At 39.9% G+C, this 15,406-nt stretch overlaps 1 protein-coding gene across 1 annotated transcript in view; it reads left to right on the top strand.

Moving 5' to 3' along the window:
- Positions 1-1,089: 1,089 nt before the first annotated feature.
- The window catches only part of NPFFR1 (neuropeptide FF receptor 1), a 34,663-nt gene continuing 20,346 nt past the window's right edge, over positions 1,090-15,406 (top strand). Inside the window, exons 1-2 of the mRNA XM_078391379.1 lie at positions 1,090-1,900; positions 7,648-7,959. Coding sequence (XP_078247505.1) covers positions 1,885-1,900; positions 7,648-7,959 — 328 coding nt within the window. The 5' untranslated portion in view covers positions 1,090-1,884. The remainder of the gene's footprint in view (positions 1,901-7,647; positions 7,960-15,406) is intronic.

Here is a 15,406-nt window from a genome sequence, read left to right as displayed (position 1 = left end):
CCTAGTGTTCAAGAAAGAGGGCAAAGGGATTGTCACAGTATATGCTAACTGAGGCAGTGAGTGCAATCAGACAAAGAAACAGCTCACATTTTTGACTGCTTATGGCACAGTCCAGTGTGAGCTGTTTTCCGGGGATCAAACAACACACAGGAGATTATGAACCAGCCTGACCCTGCTCTGTACCCAAGCTGGTCCTTTTTGGTCCAGCAGCAGTCTTTGGGGAGCTGGAGCAATTATTGCATGTATGGAAGGGTCACTTTAAGGGAACTAGCTCCTCGTGAAGTGGCCTTCTTTCTTGCCATCTGATGGCACCCTTACCTCACTCTTCCTAATGACAGGTCCAACCCAGACTTCGAGAAACTTACTTTTTCCCCCCAAGGCAATTGCTATGTTACCTGAGGGATTCTGGGTGTTGTAGTCTAAAACAGTGGTTCCTAGTCTTGGGTCCCCAGATGTTCTTCGACTCCTGGCCAGCACAGCTAGTGGTGAAAGCTTCTGGAGTTTGAGTCTAAAAACATCTGGGGATCCAAGACTGGGATCGAGTAGGCTAAAACATAACGTTGATCCAGCCCTGGCCGTTGGAGTGTCAAAGCAGCAAGTCCACCAGTTACCTTGTCACTATCCACTTTCATTCAAATTCTACTAAGTGTTTCTAAATCTGCCTCTCTACATATAAATTCACATTTCTGGCCCTATGGAAACCCGGAGGACAAAAACAACAAAGGTTACCCAGATCGAGGATGCTTGTCAAAGACTAATAATGTAGGTGAAGTTGGGTGGTGGGCACAAAAGCTGTGGAAAGGCCTAGGTAGAATGCACACAGAGAGAGCAAGCGACATTGACTGGCAAAGGGTGGGATTGACTGGATTTTCCTTCCAGTTCAGTTTACTACTTCTAAAGTCCAAACTCTGCACTTTTGCCAGCTTGATACAAGGGAGAACTCCTGCAGGTACTATAATGGTTTGTCCAGCTGCTCCCCTGTGCATCCACCTCCTGTTGCTGTAACCATGGCAGTGGGGAGAGGTGTATCCCCTCCTCCCTTTTAAGCCATCATCCTGCCGCCCGCCCCCCTCCATAAGAGCAGGCTGCAGTTTCCCTGCTTGGTGAAGTGAGCTGGTGGGGAGAGATGTCAAGGAGCAGCGGCTGGGGTTTGGGGTGGGGAAGGCAAGCAAAGTCAGGCACAGAGCAAACCTGGTTACACAGCATCTGCTTTGCTCACCAGCTGGATTGATAAGAGAACGGCAGAGATCCGCCTGCTGCAGTGCTGCAGGTGGGCATGAAAACCCTGCCACTCATAGTAAGAAAGCACTGGAAGATTTGGAGAAAAACTCACTGTGATTCATTGTAAAGAATCTTGATACTTGCCGACAAGTACTTCAGAAGTCTGTGCATCTTCCCACCAAAAGAGAGAGAGAATTCTTGCTCACGCAGAGAAGTAGTTATTAGGGGCAAATAGAATCAGTGTAAAGTCTTTTTTTACGCATTTGTTCAGCTTATAATTGCTGCTCATTGAAGATCTGTTCTTGACCACAGGAGAGAAAATATTATCTGTTGTTATCTTTTTTTGTTCTGGAACTGAAGTAGGCAATTTTCGGGAAAGTGGAAGCATCGAAAGAAAAAGCATCTTTGTAATTCTTAGGAAGCTCTCCGAACAGTGAGGCGGCTGATTTAAAGTGTGAGCAGCAGACGGCTAAGACCAGCTGTTATTCAAGATAGCATTCTTCATTAGGAAATCACACAATTGCTTTCTCTCTGTGAGAAAGAAGGCGAGATCTAGAGAAGGGAAACATTAAGGAGTTTGTCTGATTTCGGTACTCCAGTTCACCAGTGAAAAACCAACCCTTTCTCTATATTAAGAGAAGCAACCCAGAAACTGACAGCGTCATGGAAGATGAGGAAGGTAAGCACCTCTCATTCTTACTTCTTTTGAATGCTAAGCCGGATTTACTTATTGCCTTATCCATACAGGTTACTCTCATTAATTTATCCAGAATCTTTAACATGAAGCCATTACAGAAATGTTTGGAGGGCCATAATTTACCATGGGTGCTTTACTGCGTGTACCTAGGGAAGAGGACAGGGGATAGGTAAGAACAAATGCACCTATATTTGTTCTGTTGCTCTGAAACCAATGAATCCCAAAGCCTTTCATGTTTATAACATTTTTAAATTAAATGAAATTACATTACCAAAGCAACAAGACAATATCTGCTCTGAATAGCTAGGCAGTTTATGATGGAAAATTTCATTGGTTCAGGGGTCTTTCTTCCAGGTTTGCTCAAATGTCCATTTTTTTTCCACGACTGGGAGGACCATAACTGCATATACTGCTGCTGCTGTTTCCACTACAGCTACTATTATTGCTGCTACTAATGTTACAGGGCACCTTTCCCCGGAAAAAACACAACTTAAGGCATCTTATAAGAGGCAATGCAATATGGGTCCAAGTCACCAGAAACACCATGCAATTCCATATGAGCCTGCCTGGGCTTTGAGATCTTCAGGAAGGACTCCTTTCGCTATCTGGCCACCCTCTGAGGCACATTTGTTGAGAATATGACAGAGGGATTTTCCCAGCTTGGGGTGCTACTTACTAATTTAGGCCCCCCTGTTGTTCTTCCACTAGTAAAAAAAAAAAAAACACACGATTGTATTCAGACAGGTGTTTGGTGAGTGATCAGTTGCTGAGGGAGGGGCTATTCCTTAATGTTATGTATTTAAATTGGGTTTTTTAATTGTTTCTTTAATTTTGTTTCAATCTTTGATCTTGTTTTGTTTTGTTCTTTATTAATGCAAGAAGCTTTGAGTCTCATTTTCAGAAGAGAGGCAGAGTATAAACCGAATGAATGAATGAATGAATGAATGAATGAATGAATGAATGAATGAATGAATGAATGAATGAATGAATGAATGAATCTTAATAAGCATAAATAAGTGTGAATAGATCTTTGCACACCAGGTCAGCCTGGTCAAGCATTTCAACATTGGCTAAACTCTGCAGGTCTATGTTGCTCATGAGGATAGAGTAGGATATGTGGTCTATATGGAAAGCCAATGGTCTGAAAGGGCTGGCATTTCACCCACAGTTTCAACATGGGGCACCTTGACTCCTCAGACCATAGGGCATCCCTGACTGGCAGCATTCATTCACCATGGTGATCTTATGGGAGAAGAATCTCACCGCTGCTCCCTCCCCTCTTCTCCCATCACTGCCTCTCTACTTAGGCTCTCTAGATTTTCAGCCTACAATTCCCATCAGCTCTATCCTGCATGGCCAATAATTAAGGTTATGGAAATTTTAGCCCAAAACATCTGGAGGGACAAAGGTTTCCCACTGTTCTTTATGGAATTTAAGGACAAACTTAAAAGCAGCCTGTAATTGCAGTTGAAAACATGTTAAGGTTGCAGAGGGAGGATGGGGACATTCTTTTAAGTTTTTGAAATCAGACATCAAAAGAAGCCTGGTGCTTAAATCCGGAAGACCAGCCACCAAACAAAGGAAACTAATCTGCATAATCCCCAAAAGAACATCTGTTTCAGGCTTTTAAAAGGATTGTCATTCTTGTCCATTGGAGTTTCATTGTCAAATCAGGAGAGTTGCAAACCATGGTGTGCAAAGCTTAGTCATCTGCTATCCTCACTATTCCAGGCCTGAATTTTCCCTTCCAGGAATCAAATGAGTTTTATGTGCAAGGGAGTAGGGTAGCCGAGGTCCAGTTTACCACCACCCCCAATGGGAAAAAAAGAAAACAGGTAACTGAGACAAGGGCATATTGGGCTTCTCTCACCATAGTGTCCTTACGCTACTCTTTTTATTTGTTTGTTTGTTTGTTTGTTTTAAATTTCATATACAGATGAGTGATAATAATTAATTCATAGGATGCAAAATGTGCTTCCAGACTCTGACATTATATGTATGGCTATTTGCTAATATTGGTAGATGTGTATACCTGAAGTGTCAATAGGAAGGTCTGTGAGAAACACATCTCTACGATTCATCTTTGTATGTGTGTTTGTGTGTGTGTGTGTGTGTGAATACTTCTACAGTTTTGTGTACTCTCCTCCTCATACATCTTGCTGCATGTAGGTATTAAACTGGCTCCCCATTTCCTCAAATCATAGCACCCACTATACCTCAGCAATATGTTGGCATTTGATCCAATATACAATGAAAAGATACTGAGGGCAAAACAATGTTTTCTTCTTAGTCCAGTAATTTCTCTCCTGTGATTATTTATCTCATTTTTCTAAAGTTTGTTTGTTTTTCCCCTAGCCTACTTCTGCCCATAGAACTGAATTTCATTCTGTCTTAAACATTAGTGGTAATACACTGCTGCTGCTGCTGCTGCTGCTGCTGCTGCTGCTGCTGCTGCTGCTGCTGCTGCTGCTGATAATAATAATAATAATAATAATAATAATAATAATAATAATAATAATAATAATAATAATAATAATAATAATAATAATAATAATGGAAGCAGATAACATAGTGCACACAAAAGTTAAAGAACTGACAGAAAGGGAATGTATTAAAATATTGCAAAAAATATTAAAATTAAATGGTGGAAATAATCAAAGCCATAAATACATGAGCAGTTTCAACAGGTAGTAGAGGAGCAAAAAAGAAGCCAAAATGATTATATCAGCACAAGCAGATACAAATTATTTAAGGCAGTGAAAATGGAGAACATTTTGAAAATAACAGAAACAAAGGCTCAATATAAGAAGCAACATAAATATGAAAATAAATTAAACCGCTAGAAAAATAAACTACTACATGGACAACACCTGAAAAACATTGATGGAAATTGATGGAGAGCATAATAACAATTCAACATGGGCATGGCTAAAACTGGGGACCATTAAAAAAGAAACCAAAGGCTTGAATTTTTGCTGCAGAAGAACAAGCACTCCAAACCAGTGTGATGAAAGCTAAGATCCAAGGAATTAGTGCTAACAGCAAATGTTGACTGCCAAAAAAAAAGATGAAATGGTGTCACGCTTCATCTACTAATGTCCAGAGATTGCACAAACAAATTACAAAATTAGACATGATGGAGTGCCAAAATTAGTGCACTGGTCATTATGCAAAAAATATAACTTGCCAGCCTCAAAAAACTCATGGGAACATCAGGTAGTGAAGGTGTCAGAAAATGAGGAAGTCAAGATCTTGTGGGTTTTCCGGATCCAAACTGATAGACAACCTGAACACAAAACACCAGATGTAATAGTAATAGAACAAAGAAATGTCCAGATCATTGACATTCTAAGGGTTGCTGGAGTTGAAAATAAAGAATTGGAAAAACTAACAAAGTACAGAGATGTGGCAATTGAAACATCTCACCTCTGGAAGAAACATACTTCAGTGGTCCCCTATAGTCATTGGGACTTTTGGAACAATATCCGGAATTTTCACACAGTACTATAAGCAGTTGCAAATCTCAGAAATCACACCACCAGAGCTACAAAAAAGAGCAATATTAGGAACAGCATACATACTGCGTCAATATTTAACAGATATTTTGTTTTTGGTTAAAACTTGTATCTGTTATATAATACCAGTCAATGTTTTTATAATTTTGACTGTGCCTGGAGTTTTTGAATGATAATAATGATAATAAGCTATCAAGTGAGTTCTGACTTATTGCAACCCCTTTCCAGAATTTTCTAGGTAGTGAGTACTCAGAAATAATTCTACCCTTTCCTCCTTCTGGGGACACCCTGGGAGCCTACAGCCTGCCCAAGGCTAAACAGGATAACTTTCCTCTTGGGATGCAAAGTATAGAATCAAAGTCCCAACTTTTGACTCTGCAGCAGATGCGTAACTCAGTATCATATAATAAGGTTCCCCTTGACATTTAGTCCAGTCATGTCTGACTCTAGGGCGCAGTGCTCTTTCCTGTCTCCAAGCCGTAGAGCCAGTGTTTGTCCAAAGACAGTTTCCATGGTCACGTGGCCAGCACGACTAAATACAGAACACTGTTACCTTCCCACCATGATGGTACCTATTTATCTACACACATTTTACATGCTTTCGAACTGCTAGGTTGGCAGGAGCTGGGACAAGCGACGGGTGCTCACTCTGTTGCGTGGATTCGATCTTACAGCTGCTGGTCTTCTGACCTTGCAGCACAGAGGCTTCTGTGGTTTAACCTGCAGCGACACCCATCATATAATAGTGGTTCCTAAATTCAGCTGAGGACTTTAATTTTTCACATTGGTGAGACAAGAACCCAAGAAGACAGAACTTTTTATTAGGAATGAGAAAATAATGTACGCCATATAGTTAGGAAAAAGTATTCATAGGATTTTTGGGGTATGTATATGCATAATAGTATGTTACAATAATTTTCTGCATACTGTGTGTGTGCCAATAAAACACAGCGTGCCTGTCTTTGTGTATTAAAACAATACATTATTTTAGGATGGGGAAGAGCACCAGCCCTTTCCTTCCTTCAGATCCCCATGAAGATGTGCCTTCTCATGATTAACACCAACAAAGGGTTTTAAAATGCCTGATTTCACTGGAGGGAAGGGGTGCGGTGTGTGTACAGGACGGTTTGTGTATACGTGCCTATGAGTGTTTGGGGTCCAGGTCTCTGTGTGTGTCTGCACAAGTGTATGGGATGCAGATAATAATGCCAAGGACTGTATGGCTGCAGCCGGCTGGCCCAGCCCTTTGGAATGAGGCTGCACATGGTGCTGCCATTTGGAGCTGATGTGTTTGCCTACAACCAGTTTGGCTATCAAGCTGAAGAACATTTTTTTTAATGAGGAGACATAATAATGAAGGTGTTGCTGCCTGAAATCAATAACCAAGGAATGCTGCCATGGTAGTGAGGCAGAGCTTAATGGCACGCACATTAAAGATGAACAAACTCATTATATGTTTTTGTGCACTACCGTGAACTTCTCAGTGTTTGTGCATGTCTGCATTTAAAATTAATTGCTGTTCTTTATCTTCCACAGGGTTGCATTGAACAATGTCTAATGACTACATTTGATTTTTAAATGTATTTTTGATGTAAGCTGCTTTGAGTACAGTTGTCAAATTGTGGGATATGTGTACATGAGTACTTACATAGCACATTATAACCATTTCTCTAACACTCTAATTGTTTGAAGAGCTTATTGTGGGAAGGATGGTAGACATTCATTCACCATTAATTCATTCCATTAATTGGAATATTAATAGTCCAAATACTACTACTACTACTACTACTACTACTGCTGCTGCTGCTGCTGCTGCTACTACTACTACTAGCAGCACCACCACCAATAACAACAACAACAACAACAGATTTTTGTAGTTCTATAAGCTACCCTGACTCATGCATGTCACAGGACAAGGATGGGGAACCTCTTTCTAAAGAAAAATCTAAAGGCTGGATTCAGAGAAGTTTTTGAAGCCATTCTAGTAGTAAGAACGGCCAAAGAATGGGATTAAAAATGCCAGCCTATAATATATAAATACAGCAAATGCTAGTGCCATAGTGAATGGTTGTATGGCTATTTGGAGAAGCTTATAGGGTTGGACTGAGACCACTAGTGGGCAAGATTTGGTCAAAGGGCCTGAGGCCACAGGAATTCCTGTTCATTTCATTCTGAACAAAACATGATGGTTCTTATTCTTCTTTGCTCCACCAGGGGACAATTTCTGTTGCACCAACAGCAGCCCACTGTCTCCTAAGAATGAAAGTCACATCCAGATCTTCAAGGACAACTATTCCTTCTCTTCCTACTACCAGCATTCTTCTCCAGTGGCTGCCATGTTCATCATTGCCTATACCTTTATCTTCTTAATGTGCATGGTTGGCAACATGCTAGTCTGCTTCATTGTGCTGAAGAACCGGCAAATGCGGACTGTAACCAACATATTCATCCTTAACTTGGCTATCAGTGATGTTTTGGTGGGGATCTTCTGCATGCCAACCACCCTGGTGGATAACCTGATTACTGGTGAGTGTGAGAACAAAGAATACTAGGTACCAGAATATAAACAGATACCAAAAGACAGAGGGGAAGTCTTTCAATACAAAGCAAGATATTTGTGGTTAAAACCACAAAGCAAGGAAAGTCAGAGCTCAGAACTGTTTCCCCACCCAACATGCTACTCAAAGCATAAACCTTTATTTTATCTTAACTTCTCCCCAAGTTAACACTCTAGCATCATCTCATTAGGTACCCCACTTGCTATATAGTGTATCACTAGTGTTGTGGAAAGAGCTGAAATGAAACTTGTTCTAACAGTGCTGATATCTACATACTGCAGATTTGCGGCATAGTTCTATACACAGTTATTTCATTTTTACTGTTCCAATTGAGTTGATCTATATTTGGGGGAATTAACTCTCTTAGTGTTTAATGCAATTAGTCCTACGTAAGCAAAATGGTGGTGTTTTCTTTCTTTAGAAAATCCGAGAATGGACGTTACCTCTTCTATTTCAGTTTAAGATACCAGAAAGGGAGGGAGGAAAGAAGGAAGGAACCTCTATTTTGAATGAGAATAGGGGAGATTATTTCCTTGCTTTGGGTATATAGCTTTAACTGTAAAGCTTCTGGTTTAAAACAACCCCTCCCCCTCTTTGAGCATTTATCCTGCTTTATAAAATATTGATATCAATGCTGGAAAAGGAAATATTGTCTGTCACCTTCAGCTAAGAGAACAACATAAAAGTATCACCATAAACAAAGCAAACAGCAAATACTCCTGGAAAAAATACTATTAGAAACAGATGACAAATTGATTTTTAAAATGTATGAATTGTTATTAGAAATTAAGATGGAAGATGAAGTGATAAAAGATTGTATGACCAAATGGGTGCAAAATATAGGCCATGATATTGATATTCATGACTGGGAAAATATGGAAAATTAATATAAAAATTACAAACTCTGTAAATTTTAAAGAAAATATATACAAAATGTTCTACAGATGGTACATGACACCAGATAAGTTATCAAAAATGTATAAAGGTACATCAAATATATGTTGGAAATGAAAATCACAAAAGAGAACCTTATATCAAATGTGAGGACATGTAGTAAAGCAAAAAAATTATTGGATATTAAAACATGAATGTTTACAGAAAATTCTACTACATAATATACTAATTAAACCAGAATTATTCTTATTAAATATGTTACCAGAGAGTTTAGGTAAGAGAGAGAGCCATTTGGTGATACATATAATAACTGCAGCCAGAATACTATATGCATGAGATGGAAGAAAACCGAAATACCAAATCGTGAAGAACTAGTGCAAAAGATTATTAAGTGGTGGAGCTGGACATATTAACAGAAGCTTTGAAAGACAATTCAATCCAAGAAGCATAGAAAATGGGAGCCTATATATAACTGGATCCATTCTATAACTTGAAAGCCAAGTGTTATAATTTTAATACAAAATAGTCAAATAACTCTAGTTGGAATTATATAGGCAACTAACAGACACAAAAGTCTTTTATGTAATGATATGTTTAAGTACAGATAATATGTGATAAAGCAGTGGTTGTTAACCTTTGTTACTCGGATGTTTTTGAACTGCAACTCCCAGAAACCCTAGCCAGCACAGTTGGTGGTGAAGGCTTCTGGGAGTTGCAGTCCAAAACTCCTGAGTAACCCAAGGTTAAGAAGCAGGGTGATAAAGTATAGTATGATATATCCCCTGTTATCCCGAGTTATTTCCCTTTACCCCTGAAATTAAAAGAAAAAAATATATAGATATCGATCCTGGAAAAAGAAATATTGTCTGTCAACTTCAGCAAAGAGAACCATATAAAAGTATCACCATAAACAAACCAAACAGCTAGCAGCAATACTGTTAATTGTGTTTATTGTATTGATGTTGTTGTTTAGTCGTTTAGTCATGTCCGACTCTTCGTGACCCCATGGACCAGAGCACGCCAAGCCCTCCTGTCCTCCACTGCCTCCTGGAGTCGGGTCAAATCCATGTTGGTCGCCTCGATGACACTGTTTAACCATCTCATCCTCTGCCGTCCCCTTCTCCTCTTGACATCACACTTTCCTAACATCAGGGGCTTTTCCGGGGAGTCTTCTCTTCTCATGAGATGGCCAAAGCAGGCCAACGTCTTTTGGCGAGTTCGATCTGGATCTCTAAGGAAACCATAGCCATTCACAAAAAAAGAGAGGGGTTAATATTTCCATTTAAGCCTGTCTTTTAAAGACAGATCCTTCCACATTATACAGAGTTACTTATATATTTGCATACCCATATACAGTAGTGTGTTGATCCAGGTTTTCTGCCATAAACCATATTCCGATATCAAATATGTTACATTAAATGTGGGTCCTATCCAAGAAAAGGTGGCGTTCGAATTCCTTGATTCCCCCCCGCCCCCCAATTCCCTAATTGTCATATACTGGACCAAAGGTACAAGTAGGGACTCTGAGATTTCAGAAAGTAGCATAATTGAGAAGTAGAAATAAACAGATACCTGCAATTAAATGATTGCCAGAAGAGGAAAGAAAGCACAGTCTCCACAGTTCTAGAGGATTAAAACAGAGTTTATCACATGATTAGAATTGCTGAGTAAATTCCTTTCTATATGTTAAGATTTCTTGGTTTTGGAGCCTATTTACTGATTCCAAATTAAATTCATGAAAATACGGGATGAGATATTTCTCCAAATACTGTATGATTGTTTTCTTCAAATAGTTCAGATATGTTTTGTCCCTTTGACCCGTTGGTATTCATATATATTCTTGTAGATGGTCAAATGTTGACTAGAAACCTCCTGGTATATACATAAGGTAACGGTAAAGGTTCCCCTTGACAATTTTTGTCCAGTCGTGTTCGACTCTAGGGGGTGGTGCTCATCCCCGTTTCCAGGCCATAGAGCCAGCGTTTTGTCCAAAGACAATCTTCTGTGGTCACATGGCCAGTGCAACTTAGACATGGAATGCTGTTACCTTCCTTATTTATCTACTTGCATTTGCATGCTTTTGAACAGCTAGTTTGGCGGGAGGGTATATACATAAGATTTGCTAATTGTGGCTAACTAATCAGGTGCTGGGGCACAGTTGAGTTGTGCAGTCAGGTGCATAAGCAGGCATATGGCTGAGATGCCCCTGGAGCTTTGTCAGTCAGCTGCATTAAGTTGCACAAATCTTATGCAAACACCAGTAGGATTCTCGCTACGAGTATTAAGTGCACATATTAACTTTGTTAGGAGACAGCATAAGAAAGTGTATAGATTTTCCCCAGCTGTTTGTACGAGGGAGTACTTGATTTTTATTATTGGAAAACAGTGCCACAAACTCTGAGACTAGTGCCTATTTACATGTTGGTTATTTCTTTTGTTTCCCTTAGTTTGCCCAAGCAGTGAGGGTTCTACCTAAAGAGCCACCTTTGAGTTTAATTGTCTCCTAGAATGAGGAGGTTGTACAGTACATGCTGTTTTCTTTGAAAGCCAAGTACCTGTATAGCTTACGAAAAGTGAAGGCACCAAATTCTGTTTGATATCATATTTCTTGTTTTGCCGAGTGGCACAAAAGGGGTGAAAATCTAAAGCTTTTTGGACATTTTCTTGCTATTCTGGTTCAGCAAATGATAGAAGGATAATGACTGGCATTCTAACAAGTTATGCTGGCAATACAAACAAGGTTTGGGCAGACACTTCTGATGTCCATGTTACGGCTGGGGACTTTGGAAGAGACAGAACACCGAGGCTTTCCAAATGGACACACATCATTTTGCTCTTGCTTCAGCCTGGGAGATTTAGCCTTCTCTTTTCTTCCCATGTGCTTTCCCATGAATAATACTCGGATTGAAGTAGACAGACTTCAGCTTCTTCGAGCACAATTCTGAAATCTAGCAACCAGAGGCAAGAGCCAAACGCTGCCTCTCGGCATCTCTTGTGGCCAGAAATTGATTATCAGTACCAAAAACATGCTTATAAGTCCTTTCATACAAAAATCCACTCCTGCTTCTCCTTCAAGGGTACTTTTCCTGCAACCTGATTTAAGGAGGAATGAAACTTTTCAGAAAGTGTATTTCTTTGACAGTTGGGAATCAAACTCCTTTTCCAGTCATCCATGAATGACCCAAATATCAACCAACCAATTCTGACTTACATCAGTTTTGAATTTTCAGAGGATTTCACACTTACTTTATCTTGTTACCCATTCATCCAGATAGTCATCCTAGATCCCCACTGAGTATTATTATCTCTAGATATTGCAGTTGGAAGAACCTGGAGACAATGGGACTTGTAACAACAATTTTTATTCTTCTATTACCTGAGCTGTGTTGTACTACTTTATTGGAGGGACATGTGAGGCTTGTTGACAGTTACACAATGATCATTCAATGAACACTTCAACAAGTGATGTTTCGAATATGAGAACAAGTCACCGCAGCTCTAAAGCTACTTTTAGAGTCTGTCTAATATTATTGCTGCCAAAACTTTGGTATGGAGTCAGTTCATTGGTCACGAGTCTTCAATCAGGAAGGCATGTAATAAGGGACTTAAACCAGTTAAACAGCAGATACTTGCTAGCTTGTTCTGCCAGTGGGAATGCGAAGTGAACAAAAACCCATCAGAGCAAACTGAAAAATCTTTGGCTTTCCAGCCCTGACTATCGCTAACCATTTGCCATCCTGGCTAAGCTTGATGGGAGTAATGGGTCAAAACAACTGCAGAATCTGAAGCATCAGAGGTTGGTGATGCCAATATTGAGAAAATGAGCCCACTCCAGGTTGTAGCATGAACTTTACCAGAGCTATCCATGGTATGGAGCCCTGTCCCCAAGTAGATTCAGAGCCATGGACAGCTTAAAGTTCAGATTAGAAGCTGAAGTGGATTTACCACATCAGAGTCAGTAGTCTGCCAGGACAAAGGTTCTTCCCATTTGAAATATGAGAAGAAGATTACAGGGCCAAACAAAATGGGTGGCCAGATTCTGCTATAGTGCAATTATTATTATCTGTTATAAAGCTGCCTAGATTTGTAAAATATCTTTGCAACGTATGTGTGCATATAATTTCAAAAATTTTAGTTAAACTGGAAAACTGTTTGGAAGAAGGGAGGCAGCTGTAGGTGTCACTGACTCAGAAAATGAAGGGGTAACCAGTTACCAGGAAAATAAGTTCTCGCTGTTGCCTTCATGATAAGGTACATGACAAGAGTCTAGCTTCAAAATGCTATTATTCTCTCACACATGCACAAGGATGCAAGGCATATTGATATGGGAATCACCTAGTTTTTGTTATGCTTGCCATGTGTCCTTGTGGTCAGGGAAGTGATAAACCTACAGAATAATCACTTTCCCCCCTTAAAACAAAATATGGCTGTAATATCCTTCCAGGAAACTATATGAACCCTTTAGCAACTTTCTTCTCCTTTGGTATTTTCCTGCCACTGGGCAATGCAAGCGTTAGAAAACTGTGCAAGGGCAGAAGCAAGATGGAGCCACTTAGAAAGGACTTGATGGACAGGACCTGAGCAGATCAACAAGGGATCATAGTTTCCCCATCACCCCCTTAAAAAAAAAACAACCTTAAAAAGAGTGCCACAGGATGGCCATATATAGATTCTGGGCCTGGTTTGCTGTCTTGTTTGCATCTGTTCCTCTGCCTCCTGGAGGTCTTCTGCTGAAGCACAGCCAAATAATTGTCAGTCTGGATTCTTTTTTTCTTTTTTAGCAGATTCACTTTCTCCCTGAGACCAGACCCAGATGAAATCACTCTCACAGCCCCTCAATCCAAGATTCAACCAGAGAATCCTGTCCACTTATCCATCTCCTGAATTCTTGATTCTGACCTGGGACCTTTGTAAGTTCATCCTGTCGTGGGAACTCTGCCCAAGATGTCCTCTCTTTTTTTGCACTGCTTGTGTTCAAATTACAGTGATTCCCCAGTTCTCTTCAAGACAGTCTAAGGACAGCTAATTTGCCATCCCAGTCTATCTTTAGGGAATATCAGGCATGTGTGTGGTAGCTTGCACCCTATATTTCCCCCTCTTTTTTTTTTTGGTGTGTCTGTAGCTTAGGAAGACCCCCTGTTTCTCCCTTCTCATCCTTTTAGCTAGTAGGCATAGTTAGAATCCTACTGAAAACATGCTCAGTCATGTGAATTTGTTTCTTGTAGCTTTATATTTCTCCATAATATTTCTGAAGCAAATGTATTTTAATATTTAGCCACTTGCTGGTGATTTTTCCACTTGTGCAGCTCTACCACAGTCTTTACTATTCCCCAATGCAATCTTTGGACACATTTTTATTCTTATGTGTCTGACAAAATCCCCATGTTGAATAGATCTGAGTAAACGTGGTTTAGTGGGGCTCAGTCTGTGTTAAGAGATGCTCCTGCCATGGTTCAAAGATCCTTTACAGGTGTTTATTCTCAGAACATGTGTGAGTTCACACATGTATTCTGAGATAAGGCTGGGTATCATATCTTGATTCGGGCTGCTAACAAACAGTTTTGGATGAAATTCTAGCACTCTGCAGCATTTATGCTATAAATCTGGGATCTTCGGTCACATCATTGTCATGTAACAACCATCACTAATCAATGGTTGCACAGAATAGGGCACTGGGAGTTTACGTTCAATAAGTATTAGCATCTTTCTTACAGTCACAAAGGAGAGGACGAATGGAAAGAGCATAAATAATGGCTCTTTCATCTGTAGAAACGGTCCTTCAGGATTAGGATTCGGTCATGGCGGCACATGTTGGAACATCTATTATTTGTGTTGAATGCCTGTGGGTTCCCATGTTCCCTTTCTTGCTTCACAAACAGGCACATTAATTTCAGCAGAGAGCATGAGATCATAAACTGTCATGTTGAGCATTAAAGCATCATTGAAATACAAGCTCCAGACAGCATGATTGACAGAAAACATTCATCAGTGTGCAAACCATAACATAATTAGTCCCTTCATGCTGAGTCACTTCCCTTCCTTTCAGATCATTTGCTCATTGTCAGCTTAAGAAATTGAGTTCCCTTCACTTCTTCACAGCAGGTGGGTGGATAGACAGATAAGAAATGGGGTGGAGGAAGAGTGAAGATGTACAGCAGAAACTGAAATTCCACTGCGTCTAACAATGATAACATTACATGATTTCTAGGGAGATAGGCTGGTTAGACCGTTGGGACAAAACGAAGTGCCTTCAAAACTAAGAAATGTATTATGATATAAGTTTGTGTAGAATTTACTCCATCAGATGCTTGAAGAGTTGTCATGAGTTACATATATCTGTACTTCTTGGGATGGGTTATTATGAACAATGATAGAGAGAAATGAAATGTAGCACGAGGAAGTGGTGATAATTATTAACAGTGACCATTTCAAACAAAGTTGTTAGTTATAATAACACACACATCCTGACATTATAAATCCCACAAGTGTGTTTAGAAACACTTATCCCAATTTCAGCCATC

The sequence above is a fragment of the Pogona vitticeps genome, chromosome 3 (assembly GCF_051106095.1).
Source record: "Pogona vitticeps strain Pit_001003342236 chromosome 3, PviZW2.1, whole genome shotgun sequence".
NCBI lineage: Eukaryota > Metazoa > Chordata > Lepidosauria > Squamata > Agamidae > Pogona > Pogona vitticeps.
The sequence above is the reverse complement of the archived record's forward strand: the minus strand, read 5'-3'. Positions and strand labels throughout refer to the sequence as shown.